Source organism: Mugil cephalus, chromosome 1 (genome assembly GCF_022458985.1).
Source record: "Mugil cephalus isolate CIBA_MC_2020 chromosome 1, CIBA_Mcephalus_1.1, whole genome shotgun sequence".
Taxonomy (NCBI): domain Eukaryota; kingdom Metazoa; phylum Chordata; class Actinopteri; order Mugiliformes; family Mugilidae; genus Mugil; species Mugil cephalus.
Window position 1 is genome coordinate 51,975,248 of NC_061770.1, and position 20,461 is coordinate 51,995,708.

Here is a 20,461-nt window from a genome sequence, read left to right on the forward strand (position 1 = left end):
AAGATTTCAGTTGAACTGATTCCTACTGCACCTTGTATTAGTATGGAGTGTATAGAGTAGAATATAGAATTCAGCACTGGCAGATTAAAAGTTGTAAAGAAGCATCAGTATAACACACTCTGATACTATCAAAAATGCAACTAGTTTTATCAGAGAAAATACAGTAGTATCAAAAAGGTTGCAGCTTTTATTACAGTTTAAAGACTGTCCCAACTGAAACCATCAAAGTTCAGCCACACCGCAAACAACCGGCTCAAATGCATCTGATGAGGAAGTACTTGAATTTCTTCTCTGGAAGAATTACTGAACAGGTTTTGAGTTGAGATTGTTTTTGTGTTCCATTCACTGCTTTGTCTCCTCAAAATAAAAACGACGCTTTCGAGACGTTAAAAAGATGAGCTGTGCCTTTCTGTTCATTTAAAACAGATGAGGTTGAAAAATGATCAACATCAAATAATATGGAGGCAACAAGAAGTTGTATGGGGTGAATCTGTAGCTGTTGGAAGCAGAAGTTCATTTTTTGCGATTTAATGCTAAATCTGCAAGTAAGCATTTGCTGATCCGTTTAGTGACTCATTCTTTAGTCATGTGTAATCCTTCCCCTCAGATATTTTATATCATTGCGGTTTGTGTATTCAGCAGAGAGCTGCGACATGTCTGGTGGCAGAAACCTACAAATTCTCTGACAAAGAAAAGAAAACCTTCTTCCACTTCTTCATCTGTCCCTCTTTCCTCCTCCCTTCGAAGCTGGCTGCCGCGTGTTTCTCTGCCGGCGCTAGGCGGCAGCATCGAGCCGCTTTCTGAAAATGAGCGTAAGAAATGGGATGAAGGAAAGAGAAAAGAGACGGACCTAGTGAAAGAAAAGAAAATTAAGAAATCCCTCTGAGACTCTATGCAGTGCGGGACGGACAAAAACGAGGAAAAGGAAGGAAAGTTTGGGATGGTGGGATGGGAAAGTGGCAAGAAGGTTATTGTAAATATAGAAATAGTACATTAAGTAAAACAAAAAGAAACAAGAAACACGAACAACAACAAGGGTGAGTAAATGATTACTGTAAGAGAGAGAAACCAAAAATAGCAGATGCTTTTATATGAAATATGAATCAATAAAGAAACTGATTAAATACACAAACTGCTTGTGACTGTATGAACGACCTTTTGCATGTGGATGTTTCGCAGAGTGAGTCAGGGTCTCGGAGTGTTACACAAGGACCGGTAATATCCCTGATCACAGTCAGAGGACCTAATTGAAGCCACTCGTTTTCTTTGGAACGGAGCTGTTGAAGCAGCCTGCGTCTCGTTGATCTGATTGTTTTCTGAGAAAGGAGAAAAGTAGGGGGGGGGGGGGGGGGGGGGGGGGTCACCCCATGACCTTCAGTCATCGGTCATGTCGGTCAATGTTTTATTAAAAGACAGAGGAGCGTGACTGGAAAGATGTGCGATGATCTGGACTGACTGATGTACACAAGGACACGGGATTTCTAAGGATGAATGACTTAAGAGTTTAAATGTGGGAAAGAAAGAAAGTAGCATAACTCGCCTTACTTGCTTTCTTACATCAAAGGAAGAAAGAAAGACTCATGTGTGACTACGCTGAAGTGCTCATGAGCAAGACCACTAACGGCTCCGTTGTGCATGGTGACTAACGTAATGATCTGCAAATGAGTTACCCGTTGAAGAGTTATACATCACATCATTTACAAATGATTTACAAATCAAATCTCTCTATGGGTGCAGATTTCATCCGTTTACGAAGAAAGTTTCTGTCAGGGGTCCCTTGATGCAGCGCGAACGTGCGTGACATGAAACACGAAGACAGTGATCTGCAGGAGCCAGCCAACACGAACCAAACTCTGTGCGTAAAAGCGCATTTCGAAGTGAACCGGAGTTATTTTACTACAATAACATACTTGTTTTTGGAAAACTGCGATGGAATCTGTGAAAGATTTGGAGTGCATACTCAGAGTAGTCGCTAAAAATGAGGTTACATCAATTCTGGTGCGCGCGCAGACGTCTGCAGGTGACTAGTTCAAGAGTGCGCACGTCCCGCACGGAGACAGAAGCCATAAAAGTAACTGCGAGCTCCCTCCCTCTCCCTCTGTTTCTCTCTCTCTGGCTCTTTGCCAGCTCCAGCACGCTCCAGACTCACCGCTTGCCGCTCACTTTACAGCACCCCTCCTTCTTGGAGGAGCGAGAGGGAGGGGAAGGGGAGGAGGAGGAGGAGGAGGAGGAGGAGGAGGAAGAGGAGTACGGGAAGGGGGGTTTCACCAGGAGCTGAAAGAGGTGGAGCAGAGGGGAGGGGAGGGATGGCGGGAGGAAGGGGAGAGGAAGAGGAGGAGTACTGAAGAGGGGAGGGGAGTCTCTCTGCCTCTGTAGCCGGCGCTGGAGTGAGGTGGGGTGGGGTTGAGGGGGGCGACGGGAGCCCTTGGCCGCCTATTCGCCTTCCAGTTGCCTCTGCTCTATATAAACACTCATTGGTGCCTCTGGCTTCACGCACACAAACTCCTTACGCACACACACACACACGCGCGCGCACTGAGGGTGACTTGTATAGGCAGCCAGCAGGAGAGGGAGAGAGAGAGAGAGAGAGAGAGAGAGAGAGGGAGAGAAGGGGGAGCGCTCAGAAACAGAAAGGTATACAGAGAAGAGAGTGGACGACAGAGAGTAAGAGAAGGAGAAAGAGGACGGTGGCTCCAGAGCATCTCCTGCGCACCTATCCATTCCAACACGGATCTTAAGTCTTTATTTTCCTCGTGCTTTTTAAGAGGCTTTCTAGTTTCCTTTTTTGGTAGTTGACAGAGACGCGATTCCTGGAAGAGTTTTCGTTCATTTTTTCCCCCTACACCAAATATTTCCATCCAGAAGGTTTAAAAAGTAAAGCCCTTGTTAGTTCCAGGGCTCGGCTTCACTCTTTTCCAGCGTGTCCCAGCGTTTGACATAAACGTGTCACCTTGTGATTTTTGCTTAACGTGAAGTTTCTGACTTCTGTTTTTTAACTTCATTTTAAGTCAGTGACCCACAAACGAGACTAAAAATGAAATTTCAAACACCAGGACAATCCCCAGCCAGCTGTTATTCCTGTCTTAAACGTTTAAATCATTGAAACCGAGTGAGTTTTGATGATTTACTGAAGCTGATATTGAAGACACGGGGAGTGTGGCAGCAGAGCTCACCTGTAGCATCTCTTCCACTCAGTCGACATTAATTTGCACTTTTGAGGCAGACACGCCACTTTGTGACAGTTTTAAGAAAGAGAAAGACACTGTCTGAAAGGAAACCCCCGCTCTCTACATAGTTCATTCATTCTCAGACCACAGCCGCTTCTTGTCACTTGAAGAGCGCATTGAGGTGCGTAAAGGAGCGCTACGCTTTTTACGCAAAAAAAAAAAAAAAAAAAAAAACTGAACTCCACCTTTCATACTATATCTGGGTAATATCTACACACAGGCAAATATACAGTTTCACAAGTTTTTGAAACTCGTCCTGCGTTCCTGAGAGACCGTCGCCCTCTCCATCACCATGCTGTTCGACAGTTTCGACCTCGTCTCCGCTCTTGCCACCCTGGCCGCCTGCCTGGTGTCAATGGCCCTGCTCCTCGCCGTCTCCCAGCAGCTGTGGCAGCTCAGATGGACCGCGACGCGGGATAAAAACTGCAAGCTGCCCATGCCCAAAGGATCCATGGGCTTCCCTTTCATCGGCGAGACCTGCCACTGGCTCCTGCAGGTAAGCGCGCACTCGGAGTGGGGAGGGAGGGACAGGAGAGGAGGGAGGGTTTGGTGTAGCGAGACTAGTAGCCTGGGTCAGCGCGGGTCCCGGCGTCTGCGCGTGGATATAGGAATTTATCCGTGTGTAATTAAATCAGTCTTATCATTTTCAATTTTGTTTAAGACACACATTCCTTTTATTTGTCGCTTTTGAGTAAATTCAAGACCAGCTCAACTTCACTCCGTTCTGGTGTTTGAGTTCCTATTCCTTTAAACCTTCTGATTCAATATTTACTCAAGCAAACTCACCCAAAATTCTAATTTGTACCGTGTTACTAAAGCTATCTGTCATGACACGATGCGCTCCGATCAAACTAAAAAAAAAAGAAGTTATTTATCACACTGTTTTGAAAAAATAAGTATCTGTAGTTTGAGCCGATTATCCTCCTCTTGCGCGCCCGTGATTCACACGGGACTCCTGTCCGCGCGTAAACGTGGACGGCGCAGACGATCAAAGCCAGACCATCATGATTGAATTTACATCCCCGCGGTATCTCTCTCACTCTCTTCCAGTGGCTCCACTGGGCGATCAGATCGTTTTCCTGTCATTATTATCTTAGACATGAGCGCGTCGCGTCAGCTAGCCACGGCGCGACGTTCCCCTGTTTCAGTCAAGCTGAACCGCAGTGACAGTCGATCGATCACATGTGATTCTGATACGGTGGAAATGATTGACTTTTCCTTTAAACCTTCAAATTCAAATTGTATGTCTAAATATAAAATATGAATCTGGAAAGGCGTTGGTAATCGTTTTATTTCTTTATTTGTTTTATGGGGAGTGGGGGGCAAGAAAGAGAAGTTGTGTGAAACGGGTTACATGGTGTTTGGTGTCTGAAGGTCTTCAGTCATCCAGGTCATGGTAATTAAAAAGGCGTTTAAAAAGGCAACCGGACTTAGAGTAGAGTTTCTTGAAGACGTGGAACCGTTTCACTTATTTTTGAGATCCAGTTTCCTGACTTTGGGCTGCATCTGAAGTTTCCCAGCAGGCTGCATGTTCTAGTATTCGTCCAACTCACAAGCCTTTCTGCGAACCAGCTGATTGGTCGACTGCGTGAAACTGCAGGAAAGATGGAACTTGGATGAGCTTTTACTACACCCAGAGGAGTTTTGAGATAAATATAGGCCGTTCATCGGTAATGTGCTGCACGCTTTAAAACGTAAGTAGCTAAACGTTTGTAACGCACATCCGGTGGTTATTTGGCTCAGATTTTATATATGATCTGGATGTTTGCGAAATAATGTGAAATGCACGCAAAAAGTAGAATTTTGTCACCTGTGGTTTGTAGCTTGACCCAGCCAATTTGCAAGGGAGTCCCGCTAATAAGCAGATGAAAAGAGTGAGTGTGAGAGTGTGTGTGAGAGAAAGAGAGAGAGAGGTGGGGGTGGGAGGCGAGAGACGAGCGCAGGCAAGTTAGCCGCGTGCGGGGCTTGAACTCACGGTGCTCCTCACTGTTACATCTGACACCGAGCGAGACGCATTCCCGGAATGCAGCCGAGGACCACGGCCAAGTTTATGGAGAGGAGGGGAGCATGTCAGTCACACAGGGAAACAGAAAAGGCTGAGAGTGTCTTTATACCAAGCGTCCGCACAAGTAGAGGATAATTCAGAGACGGCTGCCCATGCTTCTATTCAGGTGCTTAAATCTGAGAGCTTGACCCTGTCCTGAGGTGTAGGTTAATGTAGTCAGTGATATGCCTCATAAATGCTGTTAAAGCGTTGGCGTGATAAAGACAACGAGACAGAGATGCTGGGCTGCTGTCTGATCTTTATCTGCACTATGGGAAAGTGAGGCAGACAGATGCAGATCTGGTGCCCTTCTGGCCCAGACGCTGGTCTCAGCTGGTGTCTGCTGCTCTACTGCTCACAAGAGTCCATGTGAAAGACCTCTGGTTGTACTATGGGATGACATACACTCAGATGACCTGACAGGTGTTGGGGTTTCAGATCAAAGAGGTCTTGATTGAGAGTATTTGGTGAAGGAATCTAAATTGCCATGTCAAGTACAGCCTCAGAACAGACACAGATGTCCCAAAAGTCTAGAAAACATTTGTTTTTCCTGAGTAATACCATATTTAAGATTTACATTGGTTCCAGATAGATTCAGCAGGCTACATGATTCATCAACAAACTGATGAATCACGTACACTGAACAAGTGGCTGCCCACTGCTCTGACACACCACAGTAGTGTCTGCACTGTGTGAATGAGCAGATGGTTCAAGTGCAGAGAAAGACCATCCCCATGAGGGATCAATAAAGGACTCATCATATATTTATCATTATTGTATTAATCAGATACACAGCTGCACTATGTTTACGCAAAGTAGTTAGCTTAAAACATCTTTACCTCTTAGAGTGTTTGTAGTTGTCTAAAAACACTTAAAGGTCCAAGCTAATCTTCTTTAGTTGCAGTTATGGCTGCATCCCATCAGAGGGGGCGCCAAATCATAGAAGCGTTCAAGCTTTTTCGTTAGAAAAACAAGTGTTACAGTTGTGTATGTGTCTCACCAGAGGGGGAACCTGGTCTCTGATTTTCAAATTGGTAATTTTGGAAATGCTCAGACAGTCAGACTGTGTTTTTTTGTTTGTTTGTTTTTGTTGTTGTTGTTTTTTTTTTTTTTTATCTTGAATACTGATTGTGTGGTTACATCATTGTTTAGTATCTCAGTCTTTTTTTTCCGTTGAGTAGGTATCATGAAGGATCTATGCTTTAAACCTTGAAGTGTTTTTAGTTGTCTAAAGCTGTGTTGCCCCCAGAGGGGGCGCCAGAGGGGGCACCAGATCAATGAAACTTTCAGGTTGGCGATTTTGGAATCGATAAGGCATTTCTTTTTGTCTTAGAAACTGTGAGTCTGACTGTTCAGTTCAATATGTGTATACCTAAACCCCTACTACTTATTCAGTGATACATTTTTTAACAACATTCCTTCAAAGTCGTGTACCGTCTGGAGAATATCCATACCAGGTCTCTACCATCTCCTGGCTTTAGCTACTGTATGCGCACATACGGCAGTCAGGCGTATCATTTCAACCATTTTCCTGATATTCTCTTCAGAGAATGGTCATGGGCCTTCTGAGGGACCTGTGGTGTCTGGCAACAGTGTGTTGTTAGTGGGGACCTCTGTTGATCATCCATCAGATACTTGATCAGTTTGGGATCTAGTGATATCGGAGGCCAGGTCAACACTTTGTGTTGTTCTTAATGTTTTTTGAGTTGTTCCTAAGGCATTTTTGTGTGTGGGTCTCAGGCTGCATCCTGCTGGGGATGTCTGCTGCCATCAAGGGATATCGTTTCTATGGGGTGGGGGGGGGGGGTCTGGTCTGGTTTAGATGGGTGGTAGCTGTGTAACTAACATCCACACCAATGTCCAAAAGTTTCCCAGCAGAACATTGTATTGTCACAAGATGGTCAATGTTATTTACTTCTCCTGTCAGTGGTTTTAAAGTTGTGGCTGATCAATGTATGTTTCACCACTTTGTCTCTAACTGTGTCTCTCTGCTGGTTAGTGCTGCTCTTTTGAGAGCATTTGTAGTTGAAAACATTCCTGTGAGAGCAGTAATTGTAGGAATATGTCCTGAGGTCCGTGCATCAAATTTCTTTGGATACAAATCGACCAGTGCAAGTTTATTTTCCTCATTCGCATCGTCTTTCATTCTTTTTTTCAACTCTCTGTCCTTTAACCTACATAAAACACTCAGTATCCAAATGTGCGCGTAGAGTATATTTTTACCTCGACCTACGCAGCGGCTGCACATTTCTGTGACAGACCAGTTTTAAAACGATCTGCACTTAGAAATAGTTTTATAGTCACTCTGCCAAAGAGCTGTCTGCTCTCATTAGGAGCTAGGAGCTTTCTGAGGGGCGGGTGCCAAGCAGGAGAGCTACCGAGCAGAGACACACACATGCACAGAATATGCTGCAGGTTTTTGTACATACCGACGTTAACGTGCAAATAATCTATTTATATCTGCAGACACAGTCGTCCATTAAAGCTGCACACACGAATAAATTATATGAAATTTAAACGCATTATTTTTCTTAACAAAATGTATGAAATGCAATGAATGAAATGATTTTTTCTGATTCATGCAAATGTTTTAGTGGCAACAATTAACCAATTAAAAAAACGAATTTGAAGTTATTGACATGTTTTGCTAACAAATTTTACATTTGATTGCATACTTGTATATTTGTTTACACAAAGAAAAAAGCATAGGATTTGAAATGTCTTCAAGACATTCACGTACACAAAATATCTGAAAGAATGCAGCACCTTTTCGCTTCAGTGTCAATTTTTAAACAGCAGTTATATTCTACTGCCACTTGGGGTCGCCAAAGTTCAAAACACACTGAAATGCACGTTTTAGCTAAAATGTAAGTTAAAAAACATGAAATAGTTTCACTTAGACCTTGTTCTCAGACTTGTGGGCAATGATATACTTAAATGAATCCACCTATCTGCCACTCAGAGCTGACAGTAGCGTGGTGTTTCTAGTTGGACAGAATGGATGTTGGCTGATGCTGAACCAACAAGGGAAACCTAGCTGATGTTCTGGGTACAGTTTCTCTTAGGCTAACACACACACACACGCACACACACACACACACGCACACATACACACACACACACACACACACAGAGAGAGAGAGAGAGAGAGAGTGGGAGAGAGAGAGAGAGAGACTGCACTGAATCTGGGTCAGATCAGAGGAAATGAACACATGGCACAGAAACTGTACAGCCTGCTTATGTCAGTCTGTGAATGCGCCAGAGAGAAATACCCCTCCTACACTACACACACAGATTTCTGTGAAGAGAGTGTTATCAGTGATAGTTTCCGTCTGACTTTTATACTTGGTCAAATGTAATGACAACTACCTGAGGCTAATACACAAATGCATTCATTATATTTATTATATACATTTTATACTACACACTGTGCTGCACTGTCCCCAAAATAAGTACTTTTATTATCTTTATGCCAGAAAAGCCTCTTCATAGATCTTACACCAAAATTAGTAAATTCTTGGCATGACACATATTTTGACTACTACTCTCAGTTCTTACCAGAATACAAGTCTGTTAAAAATCATTTGGATTTCATTGTTGGGGCTGTTTCAACTGAGAGAAAAATGAATACCTTTGCAGACACTGTTACTCTCGAGTCCATCTCTATATTAAAGCTCCACCCAAAAGAATTTGATTGGCCGTATAGATATTTGCTGGGGCATAATCAGTTACCAACAGAGAGATTTAAGACCAAACTTCCTTTCCACCACAAAAAAAAAAAAAAAAAAAAAATTGTGAGTGGGGAAGCGTATGCTGAATTTGAGAATATCACCATCAGGCTTTTTATTTCATGATAACGGTTCCAAATAATAATGACATGGAGTTCAGTAAGCTTAAGTTTTTCTTCAATATGACCCACCATAAAGCAGAGAATCCATCCAGCCAATCGCCTTACAGCTCCTTTGGTTTCCAGAGCATGTGAGATCTTTGCTTTTTGCCGGATTGTGCCTTTAACCAGCTCAGACAGAGGGGGGATTGTGAGGCAATGGTGGCTTCATCTATAGTAGGTTCCATTACTGTGGTCCAGCCCGCTGTGTGCTGCGTAGTTGTGGTTACACAGCGCAGAGGCACGTGCACTAACACACACACACGCGGTATATAGAAAGACTATAGAGTCATATAACACGCAGCAGGCGCACATATAGAGTTCGATGATGCACGCAAGGCACACAATCAAAGCGCCACACATGCACAGAATTGAACTCAAGATTGTAAACCTATGCCGACCCGTTCTTTCTGTTTCTTTTGAGTGTGGCAGGGAACTGGCACTGGAGGTGTGCGTTTGCTGGGTGAGAGATACATAGTTCATTGAGCGGGCACACGGGGCAGCCCTTCATGTGTGTGTGTGTGTGGTGTAAAAGTGTTAACATTCAAGGCAGGACCCTTGAACCTCCGAGGACTCTTCTTCTCACAAGCCGCTAACCTGTTTTCAAGCGTCTCTTTGTCTTTTCCGGTATTCAACGTTTGCCCCCATTTTTAAAAATCTTTATTTATTGAGGAACATATGAAATGTTGTTTTAACCTGTCTGCATTCCATTTTAGCTTTTTTTTTCTATCTTTTGTCATTGTGGATCTCTTGTGTCCTCTTCATTATTTCGTCCCGACGTCGTGGAGTCGCTTAGATAAAACCTTTCCCTTATCTCGCACTTCTTCCCTCCACATCGGTTTCGCTACCTTCTTCTGTTTCTTCGGCGTCTCTCCTATCCTTTCTCCTTTTCAGGTGCTTGTATCTTTTTATCTTCCCGTATTGCTCTATCGAACAACACTGATTTCAATTTAGGTCGACCTGAACATAGCTTTGTCAGTAAGGAATCCAGCGACTGCAAAAAGAAGTGCAACGTACTTTCATGAGGTATAACTACCACTCCTCATCTCCTTTCTTTCTCAATCCATCCATCCATCCATCCTTGCTATCTTGCCCTTCATCCTCCTCCTCCTCTTGTACGGATTAGCAGGAGGTACTGGCAGCAGCCTCCGGTGCCCCTTCCTTCACCCCGAGAACACACTGCTCCCTGCTTCCACTCTTGTCCTGGGCTGAGCATAGAGTTCAGTGTTAATCTCTCCTTCTCAATGAGTGTGTGTAAGAGCGTGTGACTGACAGTTTTTTACTGGTTACAAACTCTGTGCATGTAAACGATAAAGCTTATTGCCAGCAAAGAGACCACACCAGACTTCATTGTTTTTTAGGAAAAAATAAATAAAATGCATTTATAACGTCACAGTTTTCATTCTCAAACAAGAAGAGGGAGTACTTGTTATGGGCTACTTTTAGTGGCCAATGAATCCACATGGCAGGGCGATCTGAACAAGTGAGCACATGCTAATGGTAACAAACATGGGGTCACAGAAGAAATGAGGTACTGCCAGGAGTGAAAGTCCACATAAATAACATTTAGATATTTGCTGGATCAACTCAGTGTTGGGTTTAAGGCAGAAAAATACAACATGTGACAAGAAGTAGATTTAAAGTTGTGTCATTTCAAATTGTGCGGCGTCTGGATTCACTTGTAGTGTGTGTGCGTGTGTGTGTCTGTGTGTGTGTGCATGTCAGGGCATTAGCTGGGGTCCTGGGCTTAGTGCTTAGAGAGTTTTGAACAACCATAATCTCCCTTTCTATAATGTCCGCGGGTCAGGGGCCAACCCTCTCTCTCTCTCTTTCTCCATCTCTCTCTCTCTCTCCATCTTTCTCTCTATTCTCCTTGTTTTTTGGCTGAACTATCCGTAGCCCTTTTTTGCTAATCCGTCTTTTTTTTTCAAACAAGCACCCATCCCATCTCTCCGCCTCCCCTGCCACGCTCTGCACTCGCTTTCTCTCCCTCTCCGTCTGTGCTCGTTCACACTTTCCCCTTTCTCTCCCCCTCCCATTCCTTACCTCTCCTCCTTCTCCTCCTTCTCCTCCTCCTCCTCCTCCCATTCTCCTTCTCTTCCCTTCTTTTCCCTTTAGCCTCCTTACTTCTTCTTTCCTTCCTCTCAGTCCCGCTCACTCATTTCTCCTCCTCCCTGTGTCTCTCTGATGTGGTGGCGTGACCGCAAAGGGACGGGGGTTCATTGTCAAGTCGAGGAGCTATTGCACCATTCAAACGCACAATCGCACACACAGGCACATGAAAACGCACACACACTGCTTCCTTGGTATCTCTGGCAGCAGCTGAATGATTGACTGCTCAAAAGAGAGGAGGAATTCCCTCAAAGCCTTTGACCTCATTTCCTTTCTCTCTTGGTTTCAGCCTCCTCACTTTTCATTTTTTTTACCTTTATTTTAGATGAAGATTCCCTTTTTGTTTTGGTTTCACAAATTCTGGTGCCATCTTTGAATTTTTGGATAGTTTTTAATTGACGTCTTAATCTCTTTTGGATTTTCTTATGATGCAGGTTTAGTTTCTGTAATTGCTTTTCTTTTTCTGACCAGATCTACTTCAATTTTGATTCTTAGTTGTACATCATATTTTTACTGCACTTCCTGTTATTCAAGATTGAATCGGACGCATCTGCGTCATTGTGGACATTGCACCAGGCCAGTAAAGAACGCCTTTGTCTTCTGCCGACTAAAAGTCAACACGCCGCCGTTCACGACACCTTCGCATCCGCAACGAGAGAGAAACAACAAATACATTTTATTTCTGTCAGTCAAAAGCACATTTTAAAAAAGCTGTCAATTGACTCGTGAAGAAGACCTGCTAAATCTCGAGTCATTTTTAGATTTTTAGACTGCGGTTCTGACTCATAGAGCAACTGTTTAACTCCAGAAGCTACTATGCAACCATGAGCTTACACACTTATAACGTCAATACAAGCTGAATTCTACGTACGTGACTTTGCGCTTTCATTAGAATCAACCCCTCTAGAAAAAAAAATCTTTGAACTGATTAACTTCAGTACGCTTTTATCTTTGCATCACCTCTGCTTTTCCTTTTGCTCTCAAACCTTCATTACCTTTACTTTTTCAGAATAGCAGTGGCTCATGTTATAGCAACAGTATAAAGAGTGAGAGGGAGGATGTATCTGCTTCCCCATAGGTACCTGATGCTGTCTCCTCTCAGCTCCCTATAAACATCTCTCTAATATTTCGATTTTATAAGTTCACTTAATATAAACTTATTCTCCCCACACACACACACACACACACACACACACACACACACACACACACACACACACTATCCCCCACAGTTACAATGTGTGAGTGTGTGGGTTGATCTGAGTAAACATAATTAGCTGTGTTTTTTGTCTTGCCCTAATAAAAGACTCATTTGTTGGACATTTCCACTGCACTACAAAGAGGACATTTATAAGCCCGGGCCCAGGTTCGCCCCCAGGCCAACCCCAACAGAACTGACGAGAGTATTTTTAGCACGGCCGGGGCACAAGCTAGCTTCCCTGGGACAGTGTGTACGTCAGACAAGTGTGTGTTTGCAGAAAAAGAGAGCGAACAAGAGAAACAGGCCGTTCGTGAGAAATTTTGAGTCGATGCGTGTTTGTGGAAAATCGTCCTGCTTTATTGAGGTTCTTGTAAAATATTTAATAAATCTCTGGAACTCTGCAGAAGTGACGGTTAAAAGAACAACCCCATCTAGATTGTGGAGACGCACACAAGTGCTGTGAACAAAACCTTTAACCTCGACAGAACCTTGATTCTAACCTTCTTCTAACCGCACATCAGGGTCTGGTATGATGGCCGCTGATCTCAGCGCCGATTTTATTCTTAACTCCAAGTGAACGGGGGAGCTTTGGACAAGGCAGACGGAAAGTGTTTGCAAAAGGAGAATGTCTTTAAAAACGTCAAGAAAGACAGCCTAATATAAGAGGAAGGACGGCGATACGGGTGGTGTATAATGCTGGTTTATAATTTGTTAAAAGAAAGATTTAAAACTCTGAAGTGAACGCTGAGAGATTACTGGAAGTTGCGAGGCCATTTTATTCATGTTTCAAATTATCTACATTTTTTTTAAAATCAACATTTAATGGTGAAAGAGTTTTATCTGCTGACACGTATATTTACAAAGGACATGTACTGTTCATTTGTTAACTACGAGCTTCATTCAGACTCGTTTCTGCCCGAAAGTCTCACTGAACACTGCACCGAAAGCCCGCGTAAATAATGCAATTAGATCACTCTATTTCTGTTGCATGATGCATACGCTGGCACCATTTTGTTTTAAATGCATTACTTGTGATTTTATTTATTTATTTATTTGTGAAATCCTATAGATAATAGAGAATTCTCTGTAGGATAGAGAATCTTTGCTGTAAATAAAAAAATATCTATTTTAAATCCCAAACACGCTTATTGATGTAGCAGTAATTTGTTTTTTTGCAAAGAGAAATGTTCATTTCTCAACATTTTGTCGTGATTACATTATTACAAGCTGACTCATAAAACATCCATTTTACAGACAATGCAGCGCCTAAAAAAAAGTAAATATGATAGTATTAATAATACAATGGTAACCTACACTCTGAGACTCAAGTACCTTTCACAACCCGAGCCCCTGACTGCACAGATCGGCAAAAAAAAGCCTCACGCCATGTTTTGTGCCTCCACAGCCAGCTTTGTATTCTCCTTGCTACCAGGCAACTTTATGTCCGCCATCATTAAGAAAACCCTCTTTATGGTTTTTAGCTCACATCAGAGTTTGTTGCCTGTGACTGCAGTGGTAAAATCAGCCGTAATGTTGTGGCAGCAATTTTGGTTTCTGTTTTTTTTTTTTTTTTTTGCGAGAAAGGAGCTAGTGTTTACAGCGAGCGCTCCCTCACCTCGATGAAGTTTGGAGGGAAAGCGAGGCTGTGACGCCTGCGTCTCCGCGGCGATGTCTGCGACCCGGTGTGAGCAATGCAGTCCTGGTTATGTGCTCTCCTTCAAGTGAGGTGTGGCATCGTTACATCACAACTTTCCATGCTTTCTGTGTGTGCGCGCTTTGCCAGATTTGGGGAGACAGAATGGGGTGTACACTTCTCACCTTTTAAACTAAATGTCATCCAAACCACACCCCTGGCACTCACTTCGTTTTACGTACTATTTTCTTACAGTTCTTTTGCAGGGGACACGACAGATGAAAACTTTCAGTATCTGCCAGCATGTACGAGAGAAATGGAAAGACAAGTTGGCTGAAAAAATACGCACATATTACACTCAAACACACACCAGCAAAAGTACACAATCAGCCCAATCTGGTGCTGTATCTCAAAGTGTGAAAGGGAGCCTTGTCTGGCTGCCCGAGGAACTCCCTTTGAATTGGACTGTGTGTGTGTGTGTGTGTCAGCAGGCCTGCCAGGCAGACATACTAAACCACTCTACATCCATGTGGCAGCAAAATGTAGCTTGGAAAACAACCCCACTCTAACACACACACTCACACCCTGAGGGCTCTAGAGGCCAGCCGGCGACCTGTTGTGTGTGTGTGTGTGTGTGTGTGTGTGTGTGTGTGTGTGTGTGCGTGTGTGTGTGTGTGTGTGTGTGTGTGCGTGCGCGTGCGCGCCCGCGCCAAAGTAAAAAGAGGAAGTGTACAGGAGCTGTGAAAACAGCTCAGGTCAACAGTTTGTACCCAGACTGATCAACAGAGAGGAAAATAAATCCACAAAGGTGATGGAATGAGGGGTTAAAGAACAATCAGTGTTTTAAAAATACACTCCTAACTAGGCTGAGATATTATGAGAGAAATGTGGCACGACACAAAAACAGATCACAATGCAGCTCCTGAATGGTTTTATAGAAAAACCCGGTGTAAATAAAATAATGTCGACACCTCATGAAATGGTCTTAACATCTGAAGGAGCTTAGGCGCAATTACAAATGCAGTGACAGAAGGTGGGGCGTGTCGGGGCAAATGCTAATTAGCAGCATTTTTCATCTATAAAAGCAGTCTGGCAATCAAGAGTTTTCAAAGCAACATGAAACGGCTGACAGAGCTGCAGAGAGGCCGAGGCATCTGTGCTCAATTTAGGTCGAGTTCATACAGAGAAAGATGTTAAGTGCATCACAAGGAGGGGGAAAAAAACAAGAAAGTAGGCACAAATGCAGATTTGGATCTCCTGTTGATCACTGGTTGCGTTTGACTGATGGTTTCTGGAGCATCATCACCTCTTGAGAGATCTGGACAATTCTGAAACATTTAGTTGAATTAAACCTAAAAATGTGAAATGTTTTCATCAAGAACAACATCCTGGTAAGTTGTGATGTACCAATAAACAGAAAGCTATGATCAAGAGGAAAGGGACTTACATTTTTACATACATTCTTATACGACACTGAATTCTGCAATAACCTCGGCTCAACCTGACCTCAGTGTACCACTGATACCACTGGTTTCCTTTCCGATCCGATACTGAGTAAAGTTCAGCCTGGAATGGGCGATACTGATCTGATATTGATACTTTATAAACACATTCTAATGTGTCTGGTAAATTTAAAAAAACAAACAAAAAAAACCTAGTGTATTTCGAATAAAAGTTTCATAAAGCCTTCATACACACAAGGCATCTGAGTAATTTATTTTAAACTCAAGTTATATTGAGATTGCGGCCTCATTTATATAGCAAAGCTCACAATTGTATAAAATCTGTGAAAACTGTGTTTCAAACACTAAAAAAAAAGAACAAGTAAAATAACAAAAATAATAAGACCATGAAAATAAATTATTGTTTAATTAAGAACTACTATACTACTATACTCACCATAAATGCCTCGTATGTGTTGAGGAGTTTCACAAGGTTTGTTGTGTGTTTGTGTTAATGATTTACATTACCTCAAATGACTGAAGTATCAAAAGTAGCAATATTTTGATTGAGAATCGATTTTAGAGCATAAAGATCTGCTATTGGAGGTATCGATATTTCAGTATAAATTCGCGTATCCCTATCTTGGGTACCTCAAGATAAAAAGGGAGCTTGGGATTAAACAGGTGAACATATTTTCAAATCGGAGACCTTATTAAAAAGTCAGGAAAAATCCAAATTCAATAATGTGGCATAAGATTGGAAACTGTAAACGGAGAAAGGAGATTTAAAGTGAGATTAGTGCAATTGGAGTTTTGCTACAAGTCCACTGATTGTAGTTTTTCTGAAAAAAATGGTGACAAATAAATGCCTCAGGGTGAAAGAGCTTTACTACTATTTAATATGAGACCATAAGAAGTACAGTTTGTTTTAACGATTTGCATATTTAATAGAGAAGACATGAAGTTAAATCCAAACCTTGGTTGTGATGCTAATTTCTATGAGTTTAATATACAGTAACACTGACAGAAGTGCTACAGACACTTTTCACTTGATTATTTTTAGCAAAGAAAAAAATATCTCCAAAAGCTGTAATATGAAAATGAATAGTCATGTTTAGCCCACTGAGGTCACTCTTAATGCAAGAAAAGGGTGGTTGATCTCCTGTTATCACTGGTTGTCAATTTGCAAAGTGTTTCTTTGAAACATTTAGTTTTAAGATACTGAGCTTGTATACAGAAAGACAAGAACAGCAATCTGGTGCAACCTTTGATGTATGATTTAAATTATTACCAAAGGGAATAGTGACAGTTGTTTCTATAACATGTAACAATGCAAAGTTCATGCAGCAGGAAAGGCTGTGGTTATGATGTTGTTGTGGCTAGACTACTGAGACACCACGTCTCAAAGTTGCCGCTTTGCTAAACATTGCTGTAGGACACATTTTGAGATGCAGTATAAATGTAGTTCCAAGGAATACTGGGTTCAACATAGATAAGACAGAAAAACAGCATGCTAAATGTGGTTTCTTGTGGCTTATCAAGAGGAATTCAAAGAGCAATAACAAGTTAGAACTCAGCAGAGCTTGTATCATATCAGGACTGATGTGCAAAACTGTGCCCTTGAAGGTGCAGCTAATTTGCCCTGGGACATTCTAACTGCACGGAACAGAGAGGCAGGGTCAAACAGTGTTTTTGCAGCTTGAGCCTTGGTAGGGCTATAAGCAGGGATATCTCTACCTGTGCTGCTTCTAGGCTTTTATTCTGTCTCTTGTGACTCCCAACTTTCTAAAAGTGCAAATAATAATTGACAGAGTACCCCTTTATGCCCTGAAAGAACAGTATTTTTCTATCATGAAAGTTCTTCAGAACACTGAGCAGAGTGATCAGGCAATCAGCTGAGTGCTAAAACACCTCCTCAGATTTAAGACTTCTGAAGCTTTTTATTTTTTTCTATTTGTATTTTATCAAATGTGTTGAGGCTTCTGAGCCACAAATTATGCCATAAACCGAGATCGCTGCATGGAGACGAGTACGAGCGCACAGAAGCAGAAAGCACCGCCGCAGGGAGAGGTGGGTCTTGGCGAGGAAACAAACTACTTGGCTAAAATTAGCTGCTGAACGCCGCACACAAACAAAAATACTGCACATAGCTGCACTTAGAAGCAAACATACCCCTGGTTTCCTGTAGTGTTACAAAGTTACAGTTACAGTGGCTCGTGTTGATTTGACTCCCAAGATGAATAATATGAACGAGAATTTGAGTCTAAACTGATTTCCAGCTGCTAGTACTGCTTCTTTGGTGTGTATGTTTACGTATAAACCCTCAGTGTGTGTGTGTGTCTGTATGTGTGTGCCTCACAGTCATACATATCTCTTTCCCCTCGAGTAAACTGGGGTCAAACCAGTTAGTGTTGTCACAGCAATTTGCAGTAGGGCCTCTGCATGTTTGTTTGCTTTGCATGTTCTTTTTTTTGTGTGCATGTATTTTATGAATTGGGAGTGTGTATGGATCTGAGCATGTGTTTGTGTGTACTAGTGTGTGGAGACGTGTACATCTGCGTGTGTGTTGGTAGACATCGTGTATATGTCCTGTACGCATGTGTGTAACACAGTAAGCAGGCCTCAGGCTGATATATATTCTTTTCACTCAAACAGCCCATTTACAGTTCTGGGGTCGGCTCCCTCTCGCTCTGCCGTGACCCGGACCTTTCAGAGGTCAGCGTCAAAGCTGAACTCAGGTCAGCCTGCTAACTGACTCCAGCTCTGCTCCTCTGGGGGTTTACCGACAGACGCACTGCTCAAGCTGAGGGGCAGGGGCCTGAAATGTGGCTCCTTCTTTTGGATAACACCAAGAAAAAGGGACAAAAAAAATGTTTTATTTGTCCTCCGTAGCAGGAAATGTTGGCCAATTACCAGTTATCTTCAGAACTGTAGTTGGACTATCGTTACTGTGGGTGTCCTGCTCTTCTTTTCTTTTAGAAGCTATCCCAGTTGAACAGAAAGAAAAATAACCATTCACATGAACACCTAAGGCCAAATTTGAATCACCAATTAACCTAACAAGCACGTCTTTGGATGTTGGAGGAAACTGGGGCACCTGGAGAAAACAAATGTAGGCACAGGGACAACATCCTCAAGTTCAAACTGTGAGGCGGCAGTACTAACCACTGCACCACCAAGCCTAACTGTTTTTCTTCAATCATATTGATGATGTGTAAACACATGACTTTCTACCAGGAATTTCATTCAGTGCACTTTAGCTGAAAATGTTTTGAGAACCTTTAACCTTAATTACTCATGGATTAAAGTTAAAACTGGTCTCAGATAACACAACTTAAATCAGTTTCCACTGCGTTAACCTGATGGCTTACAGGCTTCATAGATGTATGCCGCCAGTGGATACAATTGGTTTTTCTCTGAGAGCAGGGATACATGAAAACATGTGGAGAACTCAACAGAAAATTGTTTATGTGGATCTGTAACCAGAGACACAAATACTTACCAAGAGCTTTCAGAGTTGAACACAGAGGGAAAGTTGTACCCTAAAGGTGATGAGGCAAGTTTTAGTAGGGCTAATAAAGAGGATGACTGGTAGAAAGAAATAGAAATAATGAGAATGAACTGAAACACTGGGCACTGAGAAAAGAGACCCCATCTGAAGAAATTTCAGTACAATTTTCTATTCTATTCTATTCTATTCTATTCTATTCTATTCTATTCTATTCTATACAGTGTTATCGTATGCATGCCCAGTCCAGCAGGATTCCTGTTAAATCAATAGAGGTCTTAGATTGACCTTTATGCCCATTCTCTGTCCCAGGGTTCAGGCTTCCATGCATCGCGGAGACAGAAGTACGGCAACGTCTTCAAGACCCATCTTCTCGGTCGTCCTCTGATCCGGGTGACTGGTGCTGAGAATGTTCGCAAGGTGCTGATGGGTGAGCACACACTGGTGACGGTGGACTGGCCTCAGAGCACCTCCACCCTGCTGGGACCGAATTCACTGGCCAACAGCATTGGAGACATCCACCGCAAAAGGAGGAAGGTGAGGGCACACAATGTCGGATGTATATTTACGCATACAAACATGTAAGCTAAAGACGTACCAGTTGAGGGGAAAGGAAGTGATGTGCTACACTTTGTACTGCTCCTGAAATATTTATTTGAAACTATTTACCTATATTTACTTGTAAAAGTAACATGACAATGAGTAATAAATAGGGCAGTAAATACGTAACGCTATCATGGCAGTGCCATTTTTCATTGCATTCGGTCCAGTACAAGTTGTAAGGAGTCTGTGTGTGCACATTTAGACCTGTCAAAACTAAATTATATTATGTTTTACGTAGGCAAGGATTTCCTCCAACAAAGATCTAAGCTAAAGAAAAAAGCAAGAAATGCTGCAATTCTTTCTATGACCACCATTAAATAAGGGCAAACAAATCTCCACTCTGGATGTCAAGAGTTTGAGTTTCATACTGATGAGTTTGCACCTGTTTCTAGAAAAAGACTGAGTTAACATCAACCCAAGATGAAGAATGAAGAAAGTTTTCAAAAAAAGCTAATCGACTACTTAGAAGAGAACACATAGATTAATCGATTAAAGCACAGCAGGGGTACAAACACACTTATCAATATTCATGCTCTGAGATAAACTGCAGAGACACAAACATTTGTCAAAAGCTCTGGGGTCATCTGCTGCACAATGGGTAAGGTAGGACCCACTCAAGCAGAAGGAGAATATCAGTGTAAAGTTATCCTGTCGGCTCCGTCTTATCAGCAGCATTCTGGCTACTGAAGCGTGAGAACATCCCCTCCACCACTCAAACCTCTCCTCCACTCATCTACATGAGGAGACTGTCCTCCATTATCTGTTTTTCCTTTTACCTTCACTGCTTAATTTCTGTCTTTTCTCC

At 42.5% G+C, this 20,461-nt stretch overlaps 1 protein-coding gene across 1 annotated transcript in view; it reads left to right on the forward strand.

Annotated features, from left to right (window-relative positions):
* Positions 1-2,505: 2,505 nt before the first annotated feature.
* Positions 2,506-20,461, forward strand: part of LOC125014578 (cytochrome P450 26B1) — a 32,443-nt gene continuing 14,487 nt past the window's right edge. Inside the window, exons 1-3 of the mRNA XM_047595767.1 lie at positions 2,506-3,348; positions 3,448-3,723; positions 19,366-19,590. Of these exons, the coding sequence (XP_047451723.1) occupies positions 3,520-3,723; positions 19,366-19,590 (429 nt within the window). The 5' untranslated portion in view covers positions 2,506-3,348; positions 3,448-3,519. The remainder of the gene's footprint in view (positions 3,349-3,447; positions 3,724-19,365; positions 19,591-20,461) is intronic.